The 12,313-nt window shown below is 43.7% G+C and overlaps 1 protein-coding gene across 1 annotated transcript in view; it reads right to left on the bottom strand.

Annotated features, from left to right (window-relative positions):
- Positions 1-8,776: 8,776 nt before the first annotated feature.
- The window catches only part of POU2AF2 (POU class 2 homeobox associating factor 2), a 38,347-nt gene continuing 34,810 nt past the window's right edge, over positions 8,777-12,313 (bottom strand). The window contains exons 4-5 of the mRNA XM_081539070.1: positions 10,305-10,603; positions 8,777-9,178 (exon numbers count right to left, since the gene is read on the bottom strand). Of these exons, the coding sequence (XP_081395196.1) occupies positions 8,777-9,178; positions 10,305-10,603 (701 nt within the window). The remainder of the gene's footprint in view (positions 9,179-10,304; positions 10,604-12,313) is intronic.

Below are 12,313 nucleotides of genomic sequence, written 5' to 3'. Positions count from 1 at the left end.
TGCCAGGCCAGATCCTCTCCTAGCCCCCAAGGGAAGGCAGAGTGGGGTTCCCTTTCCAGGTAAGCCAAGACGTTTCCATGTTGCCAGGACAGGCAACGATTATAGGCCCCTGTTTTTTGTTCTCTGAAATGCGAACAGTGGATTTGAGCAGAAAAAATACCCAGATGCTCTGGGATGTGTTGGTTGCAGGGTGGAGCGCACAGAGGTGGAGAGAGGAGTCATCTGAGAGTGACACGACAGCAAGAGTGTGAGGGATGAGTTGCCTGACAAGTGGAGCCATGTCTCTGGGGGAGGAGATCAGGGCTGGGACCCTTGAGGAGGCACCTGGCAGTGGATTTGTCTCCAGTCCATCCGAATCTGTCGGCTCTGGAGCCTCTTTCTCCAAAGGCACTGAACCTCTGTTTTGAGTTTTCCTAATGGACCTCAGGACCAGCTTGGTGAGGAAGGGAAGGCCACTGGGAGTTTAGAGAGCCCCTGTTTCCTTTCTCCATGCCCTGTTGTGCGTGGGCACAGCCCTTCTCAGGAAACAGTGAGTCAAACAGTGTAGAATTAGGGACAGTCTCTTGTCCTCTTAGCTTATTCCATGAATTCTTTTCTCTTTTGCCCTCCTTTTTGTTTTACACTTATTATTATTATTATTATTTTTTTGGTTTGCTTTAAAAAAATCTTCTCTTGAACCTTTCTGTTTTTTTTTTTTTTTCCGGGTTTCTTTTTTCCGTCTCTCTTTTTGTCATCACTTTCCTCCATTCCTTATCTGTGTTGCTGTTTTTCTCCTGGGCTTTGTGTGTGTGTCTGTTTTCCCATGTTCTGGGGCGCTGTCTCAGTTTTTCAGGCTTAGGCTCCTTCCTAATTTCTCCTTTCATGTGGAGATGGACGGGGATGGCAGGAGGCCATAGGGGGCCCTTAGCGACATCATTGAAACTGATGCTGGTGATTGGTTGCCCTTTGGAGAAGGCAGGCGGGGCTGGGTGAGAGGTGAGCTGTGTGGAGGCCACAGGCTCTGTAGGGACAGCAGAGACCTCTCTGTCCCTTCCTCCCGAAGCCTCTGCCCAAACCAGAGCAGCAATTCTGGGGGCTTCTGCGTTGGCCCCTAGCTGAAGTGATGGATGTTCCAGTGCTGTGGCTAGCCAGCAACTTTGGAAAACTGGATTTCCTTAGGCTGGAGCCCCGATTTGAGAAACAAGCCCCCCGCCCCCTGCCCCCAGTTTGTAGCCTAACATTGAGTTTGGTTTCCACTGTTTCTATAATCGCAAAAGCCTAGCACAGCTACTTAAGAGCCAGATGCCACACCTGTAGGGGTGAGGGAGCGTTCTTTCTAACTTGCGCCTGTAAATTCTCCTTGTGGGGCCCTGTGAGTCATGTGGCCTGGAGCAGTGAGCTCGGCTCTGAGACCCCGTAGCCTTGGATGTTCCTCATAGACTTTTAGAGTTTGCCCTTCATTGAGTATTTGTTGCATGTCAGGCCCTGAATGGTAGAACCTCCCCAGATTCCAGACGAGGAAACAGGGTCAGAGGGATGAGCAACATGATCAAGATCACTGAGCAGGTGCATGGCAGGATTAGGAATCAAAGTTTCATAAATCCCTTACTCTTAACTATTATTATTATCTTCCTGATCTTTTATAGCAGATGCTTTCAAACTTTTTAGACTTCAACCCACAACTAAGAAACTTATCTTACATGTTCACATACTATAACAGTATTTATATGTTTATAGAATAAATTTTCGTGGAACAATATACACCTATGCATGTAAGATGTTCTGAAATTTTCTGTTCCATCTTTTCCATCTCATGTTATTTAGAAAAAAATCTATGTTGATTGGGAGTCACTGAGATAATTTAATGATCCACAGATGCGTTGTGACTGAAACTGTAAAATCCTGGCTGTGTGACATGCAGACCCACTTGTCAGAGCTGTGCTTGGACAGCAGAGCTGTTGTGTGTGGACAGTGTGTGTGCTGTCTGCTGTGCTGTTGGCGTGTGTGGGGAGGCTGGGGCAGTGCAGATACTGATTGGAGAGTGGTCTGTAAACACTGGGGTCGCAGGAACCCCGAGAAGAGGCTGCCTGGAGGGGAGGAGGAGCTGCTAATTAGGCTAATGACAGCTTGTGTGCCTCAGACTGGGAACTCTTCTTTCTTGCTGGGGGCATGTGCTGTGCTTAGTCATTCTGTCGTGTCCTCCTGTGTGTGACCCCATGGACTGTAGCCCTCCAGGCTCCTCTGTCCGTGGGGATTCTCCAGATGAGAATACCGGAGTGGGTTGCCATGCGCTTCCTCCAGGGGATCTTCCCAACCCAGGGATCGAACCTAGGTCTTCCGCACTGCAGGTGGATTCTTTACCATCTGAGCCACTAGGGAAGCCCAAGAATACTGGAGTGGGTAGCCTATCCCTGCTCTAGGGGAACTTATGGACCCAGGAATCGAACTGGGGTCTCCTGCATTGCAGGTGGATTCTTTACCCACTGAGCTACCCTCATGGTTACCTGCAAAGTGTCTGCCCTGAGGTCCTGATCATCCCTTTGGAGATTTTAATAAAAGACTGAAAAATAAAATGTTGTGGACTTTAACAGGTTCTCTTGCCTCAAAATGTAACACAGGGTCCTGATGTTTGGATGTTTAAAGGGATCTATGAGGGACTGGGACAGACTTGGAGTGTTTTTCAAACATCCCTGCTGGTGGTTGTCTGGCCACGGCTCCCTCTACCCTTGGGCTGAGTTGTAGGCCTGTAGATGAGTCTTGAGGAAATGGGAGCTCACTGCATGTCAGTCAGTCTGTTCCACTGCTTTAAATATAATGATCACTGGCTGAGCCAAAATCCAATGTGTTGTATTAGTTGAGCACCATCTATGTGCTTGGCCTGGTATCAAGCACCAGGACTACAAAGACAGATAGTCCTGCTTTCTGCCATCAACTGCTTGGTGAGTAATGTGGATTACCTGTTCTTCCACTTCCACATTGCTGCTCCTTCATTATGGGTCTGTCCAGTACATTCATTGGTTCATTCATTCATTCATTCAACGAGTATATAATGATGACCTGCTTTGACCAGGCCCAGAGCTAAGCCTGAAGAAGTTATCACACTTTCTTCCACTCGTACTGCAAACCTTCTCTTTTTGAGGTTCACCACCCAGAGTTTCTCTAGCTCTGCATGTATTACAGTGTTTCAGATCTCTGAGCCATTGATCTTAGAAAGTCTTAGTTGGTCCTTGATCATCTTGAAGTCCTGTGGCGCCAGCATAACGGGAATAGAATACATTTCTTTTTAAAGTTTTAAGCTGCATATTTTAACTGTAAAGTTTTGGCTGGCTTTTGTATGCAAATGACACTGCAAAGCATTATATTTTTCCCCCAAAGTAGGAGATTTTATTAAATCAGACACATTTGACACATGGATATGGAAAGATTTTCAGTATAAGAAAAAGAAGGAGTTTATTCCCTCTAAATTTGACTATGGCTCTAAATTCTCTTTATTAATGCAAAGTTCTTTTGTCATTCTCACTGAGGGACACTATTACTAAACCTTGTGGGTAATATCAAGTTCCAAAAATATGGAGGAAACAAGTACTTACTGGGACCAGTGTAACTGCTTGGTCCATATGAAAATGACCAGGAAGACTATTATATGAAGGTTATTTAAGGATTTGTGGTAAGTCAAACTCTTTCTGTAAAACATATTGAAAGTTTTTACTCTAAGAGACTGCCATGGGGAATGAGCATTTGATAGTTTATCATTTCGGAAGATACCATCAGATTCTTCTTGAAAAGTTCATCTTTTACTTAAAACATTTTTATTATGCAACATTTAAGAGATACAAAAGCATTAAGATTACCATGATAAAAGCCTATGAATGTATTATCAAGGTTAAGAAATACTATCAAGGCTAAGAAAGAAGTAATCTCTCATTTGTGGTTAATTTTTTGGATTTTTCCACCTAAGATATTTGGTTAAGAGAAGCTATCAATTTTCCTAATGTGAAGAGCTAATTCTTAGATATTATTTGTTTTGTCCACATTTTTTCCTTTCAGAATTTGGACATTTTTTACCTCTTTTCCTTTTGGCTTGTAATATACTGACAATGGCATTGCATATTGCAAATCCACACATCTTATTTATCAGAAATTATGAATAAAGGACACTTTAATATCAAAGATCAAATAAGTCATGGTCTCATCATTTGCAAAAAGATTTTCTTATTATTTATTTAATCTGGTCTTTAGGGATTCTAATTCCCAATATATTTATCATATTTGTTTTAATCACACCAGATATAATACCAAACATCGAGTAACTTTTATTTATAAGAATTCTTACTAATATTTACAGTCTACATAGATCCTAAATGAATTCGTAAAACATTTTCTGTGCTATTTCAAAGGTTCAGTAATTTTCCTTGTTAAAGACATTTAAAAATACAAAATCAATTATCTTAAATATATTACCAGTAAAACTCAATATCCAGTACTGCCTGGATTTGCAAAGAGTATGACTAAGTTAAACACTAAACCTGATGAGGATTTTCTTGTACATCAGAACTGTCATCCGCAGTGTTGGGATCTAAGTTGTTATTCATCTTCGTGGTATCATTTTTGCTCAATTTAACAAAGATTAATGGAACACCCCAAAGCCTGCTGGACACTAAGCCAGGTAGAGGACACAGAATTGAAACAATCAGGAGTCTTTTCCTTGATGAGTCTAGTTAGAGAAGCCTCTTTAGCCAGAGTGTACAATTTTGCACTTAACCCCTCAAGAGTCAGCATTTATTGAGTATGGTATATAAGATGAACAGTGTAATATTGTTTTCAACAGAAGGGCTACCTGATAAAGAACTTAATCACAGAATGTAAAGAATGAGTATAGGGACTTGCTTGGCGGTCCAATGGTTAAGAATTCACTTTGCCATGCAAGGGACATGTGTTTGATCCCTGGCCGGGGAACTAAGATCCCACGTGCTGCTGGGCAACTAAGCCAGGGTGCCACAACTGCTGAGGCCGCATGCCTAGCGCCCGGGCTCTGCAAAAAGAGAAGCCATTGCAATGGGAAGCCTGTGCAATACAACCAGAGTAGCCCCACTTGCTGCACCTGGAGAAAGCCACATGCAGCTAGGAAGACTAATGGAGCCAAAATAAAATGAATGAGTAAATAAAAATTTTTAAAAAAGAGTATAATGTTAGTATTTTTTTTTTTTTTTTGTAGAATGACTGTAATGTAATGTGACTTAAACCTTGGACACCAATTGTTATTTCAATTCTTTAAATATAACTGATGTTTTATTTTTATGAATGTATTATTTAGATTTACATAGTAAAAATGGATCACAGAGATGCTACTAATACCTTTATACACACACACACACACATAGATATATATATACATGCAAATATTTATTTTACAATTGGGGTTAGTAATTCTTTTCCCTTTGTGGAATTTTCTGTACAGTACTCTAGTACTAAAATCTCCCCCTTTTCCACTATAGTGCCATCATATTGTATTAAATATTAACTGAGCTGTAGCAAGTCATAATGCTCATTTACAAGCAGTTATTAAATAAATGAGGTAAAGCTATGGTTTTCTTCTCATTCTTTGGGATTTGTATAATATTATAAGAGAATTACAAACACTTTCAACTACATACTATAATAGCTGTATTTAGGGATTTATAGGCAATTATAGCAATTTATACATTGCCTGTATTTTAATTTTGAATGGGCAAATTTTGCTTTCCATTTTTTGCAGACATTATCCTCTAGGGAGATTTCTTAGCTTGAACTTGATATCACCATCTCTGCTTACTTACTTTGTTTATTTTTAAATTATTATTGGAGTATAATTTATTTACAATGTTGTGTTAGTTTCAGGTGTACAGCAAAGTGAATCAGTTATACATATACATATATGCACTCTCTTTTAAGATTCTTTTCCCAATAGGTCATTACAGAGTATGGAGTAGAGTTTCCTGTGCCGTACAGCAAGTTCCTACTAGTTATTTATTTTATATAGAGTAAGGTGTATATGTCAATCCCTCTCCCACCAATCTCTGCTTATTTCACATCTTAAGGGACCTAAAAGGGATGATGTTTTGAACCTAAGCTCTTAAATTTTCTCTTGCTTCCCCAGGAAAGCTATGAGTCTGAGAAGAGCAGGTTTAATAAGGAGAGGGAAAGGAGAAGGTGTATTTTTTGTTTTTGACATCGTGCATTATTACAGAAAGGTACAGTTAGTCTCCAGCATGCTCTAGGAAACAGAGTACTCGAATGGGAAATGGAATAGGGAAATAGAATTAACTTCCCTGACATAAGTTTATATCTTGGTTTCACTTTTTAACAAGTATTGTAAATTCCCAGAGCAATAAAACAGAATTAAATGAAAATATATGCAGTATAGCAATACACTGTCAAGCTAAACAGAATTCTTAAAAATTATTTACTGTTTGGAATTATTACTACCATTCCCCATTCTACTTGACCTTTTATACTGGAGAACTGAAAAAGACACTAAGCAGCCTATGGGCTGGTGTGTGTCTCCTTTTTTATAAATTAAATTTCCCAAACACTATGAAAGGACTTGGGTGCTCTAAGAAGGGTGTAGACACCACTGGTCACTGAGCTCTACTTGTCTGAGAGCCAGGTTGTGAGAAGAGTTACATGACAGGTGAGCAAACCAACAAGTGAGAAAGCAGCAAACCAAGAGAAATAAGCATGCCTAATATTTAGTGTTACAATCACATCAAAATTAAAGTTATAGGTGCATATATTTATGATTTACACATACATTTATAATTACTGTGTTGTGTGCTACTTAGTAACATGCAGAAGCGGTAGATGACTGTAATTATTATCAATTTTATACAGTCAATCTAGAAAAGTGACTTTAAGACCCTTCCTTGTGAAGACTCCTGCACCTCCAGGGATGGCCAGATTTCCTTCTGATGTGGGGCTTGTCATCCAGATATGGTGAGGCTGGATGACAGATGGCTCTGCCAAGGATGCTGGCAATCAGGACTAAGTGCTCCAGTTTCATCAGACTTCAGAAGGGAAGCTCCCACTCCTGTTGTAGAAGCTGCCCCCTTCCATGGTAGCTCAGAGGGAATACTGAGCCAAGTAAAGATTAGGCTGTGGGAAGGAGTGTGGGAGGAAGGCGCAGGCAGGTGACCTGGGAGAGCACAGTCCAGCAGCTAGGGACCACCAGTGCTCCTTCCATCAACGCCGGTTCCCCTGAGGATGCTCTCCCAGGAGTGGGATGAAGGCTGTGAGTAAAAGAGGCTCCTATTCAAGCATTTCTGTGGGGACGCCACATATCAGGTGTGTGTTTGCTGAACCAGAATATACTCTTGAATGCCCAGAGAAGGAGAAACATCAATTATTCACTTCTAAGTGTGAATTAATATCCGTTTTTGACTTTCTAGACTTCTAAACAGAACATGGAACCCTGTCACAGGGGATGTGATGGAAACTGTTTTGAGTGGCTTTGGGTCCCCAGGAGATGGAGGGAAAAAGCATTGGGTTAGGAGAAACCTGAAGGGTTAGAAAAATGTGATGAAGGGAATAAAGAAAGGAAGGTGGTAAGAAGACAAAAGGAAGATTCTGGGTGTAACCTGTGGAGCTTGACACAGGCTTTGCAAAGTTAAAGTGTATGCAGGGTGTTTATGATGGGCTTGGCCTGCAGACAGGCATGGTACACGGTGGGAATTACTGTGATAGCTTAACTGGCAAAGGAATCCAAACCAATCAGACTTATGAGACAGACTGATGCTTCAAATGTCAGTTTCTTCATTTATACAAAGTAAGACCTATATATAGCTGACCAATGAGCCATCAACAAGGTTTCTCTTCAAATAGGAGGTGTGTGTACACCTGACCGCGTGTCCTTCTTCAGAGCCCCTTTGCTTCCGGTGTTCTGCAGCCTGTTGTCTCTCGCCGACAGTCCAGGCCTGCTGTCTGTGTTTTCCTTATAATGCATGCATTCTTATTTGATTATAGAATGTCCATTTTACTAATCCACTCTGATAACTGTTGGTGTATTCCATCAGAGAAACAATATCTAGCTTAATTGATCAAAGAGGCCATTGGTCAAAGAAAGTTTTTGGCCTTTATTGTTTTTTGGATTAGCCTAATTTTTGGACATCCTGGGCTTTAGTGCAGAGTTAAAACCATGTAGTTATGAAGCCATAGTGTCCTGGCTTCATCCTACTTTAATGACAATAAAGCATTTTTTTTTTATGGTATCATATTTGTTACTTGCAAGTTATTATTTATTATTTGCAAGTAACTGTAAAGAGAGAAATGTATATAATACTTCACACTTTATAAAGTCACGTGGTATAAAGTGCATTTTTTTATGTGCCCTGATCCATTTTATACCCTATGCATTCTCTTTTATTGAGGAACACACACAGTACATAACTAAGAAAAATTAGACAGGATAATCAGTATGATTTATGAGCTGCATAAAGTTTTTAATGTCATTTAAGGAAAACTATCAATGCTAAAATGATACTTCAAAGACAACAGAAGATTCAGAACATAATGGGTTATTAAATTCCCCCCAAAACCTCACTGTCAGGCTGTCTATCTAGAATATGGTCCCTGACACACTGAATTCACATTGTGGTGTGTTTCAGGGGGTTATGGTGGGTGGATCACAAATAAATGCCGTCGTCTATTAAGAAAGGATGGCACAACGGCTGGTCCTGAAAACCCACTTCTGAAAGAACTGCCACACCACAACAGTCTGTGAATACAGAGAACTGACTTAAAGCACAGAAGTCCTCTAGTGCCCTCAGTAAGCTCTGCGGCACTCGTATGCCCCCCATGCCAGGCTCCCGTCTTCTTTGGTCCACGGAGAAGTGTCCTGGAGGGCAGAGGTGTCTGCCCCCTCGTCTGGGGAGAAGGGCCCCACCTTGGGCGGTGGGTCATTGGACATCGTCATGAAAGAGGTGAAAGGGTAGGGGGTCGGGGTAGGGTACCCCTGCGTGTGGTACAGATCCTCCAGAGCGTGCAGTGAGTAGGACTGAACCCCGGTGAGGGGGCCCCCCCAGCCGGCGCTCCTGTGCTGGGAGACACCTCCCGACTCCAGCTGGGAGAGGCAGCCGGTGTTGGGTGCCAAGCTCTGCAGGGCATCGGCCGGCACGGGGTCTGGCTGGCTGAGGCCTTCGGGCACCGTCTGCTCCCATGAGTCCCTCTGAGGAGGATGGAAAGGTCACTGGGGTTAGTCACTGGATGATGGTCTGATGGGGACACATTTCCTTCCTGACACAGGGGCTCGTGTCTTCTGAAGCAGACTTGCTGCCCTCCTGGGCTACCCAACACCTCCTTACAAGCGGCTCTCTCCTTGGCTGTTGGATAGTGAACGTTTTAGTGCCTTTCTCACTTTAGAATTAAGTGTGTGTGTGCGTGTGTGTGTATAGAGTCCTTTCCCCAGAAAACATTAAATGAGTAAATGTGAAAATAATAAAATGAACATTTAGTCAGCATTTCATTCACTCCTGGAAAGAGTAGCCTCTACACAACAGGGTGGGCTTCTAAAGGGGCTGGGAAGGCTACCCTGCCCCCAGGGAGCAAAGACCTGGAGCCCATAGGTTGGGGGCTGGAAAGGTTTAGGTTTGATTCAATGCTAGGCCACTTACTAGCATTCTGACTCTGAGTGCCTTCCTGACTCACTTTGTTCATCTGTAAAATGGGGCTTTAATAACTGCAGCTTTATTAATGGGCCTTTAATACCCTGAATTGTTGCCAGTATTAAATGAACATGTGCACTTAATTCCCACTCTCTCCTGGCCTATTTGGTCTAAAACCCCATGTCCACAGATTCATTCCTCTGTGATCGCGGGCTTTACAGTTTTGTATAGAAAAGGTTATTCGTGTTCTTTCTTATGAACTCATCTCTGGAAGAGACTGTGAGAGAAGGTTCTGAAGGGTAGAAATACCGTGGGGGCAGGAGAAACGAAGGGGAAGGCGAGAGGCGTCCTGATGCACCCGCCCCGGGGACGGCCTCGCTGTGTCTGCGAGTTGAGTCAATGCTCTCTCCTCAAGCGCTGGCAGAACGATGGGGGAACGTCTGGCAAAATCCTTACAGTGTTAACACAATGCCTGTACGTCCCGTCCTATTTAGTCGTCCCGCCCCAGCCCCCGGATAGACAGAGCCTCCTACCGCGTGGCTGGCACGAAGCCCCGAGGAAGGCTCTCTGGGCATGGATTCTGGCATCTCCCGGGGCGAGTAAACCCTTGGCTGCTTGGCGCACGGGCTGCCCAGGGCCGCGGGAACCCAGACCTTGGTGACCCCCTAAACTAAGCCTCTGCGTACTCACCAGCATGAAGTGTGCGGGGTCGCTGGGGAAGGGCGGCGGCAGGAGCGGCGGCAAGGGCGAGGCACTGAACAGGGTGCCGCTGTTGGGGGTCAGGGCGGTGGGGCGGTGGTCCCCGTAGGGCTCCGGGAAGTAGGGGTCCAGCAGGGCCGCGTGGCCCTGCCCTGTTGAGGACTCACAGGCAAAGGGCTTGGCCGCGCTTGACGTGCAGGCATCGTCTGCAAACTGCTTGGTGCTGTGAAAGTCCGGGTCGGAGAGGAAGGATCTCCTGACACCATAGTAACCTGACATCACCGGTGAGCCTGTTGCCAAGGGGAAAACAGACGGGCAAATGTTTCCTTGGAGGAAGTCAACGCATGTCTGTGGTAGCCCGATCTTTCCACGTACGACATCGTGTTTCTAACGCAGGCCTGACGCCAAGGCCAACATTTAAATAGACAGATGGCTTGAAAAGCATTCAGTAGAGCGGCATTACCGCTTTTAACTACTCTGGCTTCCAAAACTGATATGTTTAAGCTTTGAGCTGCCTTTGGTAATAAGCTCACTTTACATGGAGTTATTACTGCCCAGTGTCTCTCACATACACATTTTTTGTACACCTTCTGTATGCGAGGCGCTCTACTAGGAAGGCGCTGGGCTAAACAGGACAGGATAAGAATTTCCCGGCATTTACTGTTATCTAATGAAGCATCTTTTTCACAGCTTCTGAGCCTTGTCCCCATAGATTAGGAGGCTGCTTCTGGGGCATGCTATGTGAGATTCAGTTTCTCTAGATAAGGTGAGACACTGACCTCACCCCGAATCAGAGGCAAGTTGTACTCTTCTTTTAAATTTTGTACACTGACGGTGACTTGCAACTAGCAGGCAACCGAAAACGGTTTGCCTTGCTTTGTTTGCTTCTGGGAAGCCAAGTTAGAGGACCACGAAAAACGTTTTCTGGCTTTGAAGAGTCTAGTGTTATTTGCTGCCCTCTCGTGGCCGATTTGAGTCCCCACTCAGCTTCCCTGGGCCCTGCAAGCTTGAGAAGGGAAAACCTGGCCCAGAAAGCCCGCCTTGATTGAAACCTGGAGAGGCTGAAACTAAGAATCTCCTTTAAGGTAAGGCTAGCGGAATAGTCCCAGAGGAGAAGAGATGTGTTTGCTAAACGTTTTCTGAACCTGTAGCTCAGTTGTATCAGGAAACTCTGTATCATTTAGAACGTGTTCAGGAGCATAGACTCAAGGACTGTAAAACAGATTCCGCCCCCCACCCCCAGCTGGTGTTGGGTGTGATCCAGTTAGCTCAGACCTACTCCCTTAGTCACAAAGGAGTTGAGCTGGGAGGAAGTAGGTGCTTGTCTTTCTCACTTTCCACAACCGCAGTGGACTGCTTCTGAGCTTTGTCGCTGCCCACCCTGCCCACTCTTCCGCAGGGAGAGAAGACAGACTCATCAAGACCCTCCTCCTTGTTACCCTGACTCAGTCCTACACGACTCTCCAGACGTGGCACTTAGACCCCTGCTACCCAAGGCGGCACATTGTATTGTGCCCAGTACTCTCTCACCTGAGCATAGTCCTCTTTCCAGTTGACCTACCAGCCCTACGGGGGCAGAATTTACATTTTATACATTTTCTGTAAACCCAGTAGTATAATACCATGTGCAACAATTCCATGTAAATTTATTCATTCATTCAAAAGAAATAAAACTTCCTCACAGAAACTTAACAGCACAATTCCACTCACTCCATTTCCATCTTAAATACTATAGCCCCCGAATTCTAATCTGCTCATGAATTTGAAAGCTGCAGTTAGAGGTTTCATCATAAGCATACTTCTCTAGAAAAAAAAATCTGTGCCCATGAAAATCAATGTCAACAAATAAGATTTTGTTCATGCCATGAATCTATTCCATTGTAGTGGTTAAGGCTGTGAACAGCAAGGAGACTAAGTAAAAAAGACTACCAGGCTCTCCTGTCTGCATTTCCAATTTCCAAATAAAAAAACAGAGAAAAAATCCTTTGCTGTTTAAACAT

The sequence above is a fragment of the Giraffa tippelskirchi genome, chromosome 11, assembly GCF_054371585.1.
Source record: "Giraffa tippelskirchi isolate mGirTip1 chromosome 11, T2T-mGirTip1v1.2.pri, whole genome shotgun sequence".
Taxonomy (NCBI): Eukaryota; Metazoa; Chordata; class Mammalia; order Artiodactyla; family Giraffidae; genus Giraffa; species Giraffa tippelskirchi.
The sequence above is the reverse complement of the archived record's forward strand: the minus strand, read 5'-3'. Positions and strand labels throughout refer to the sequence as shown.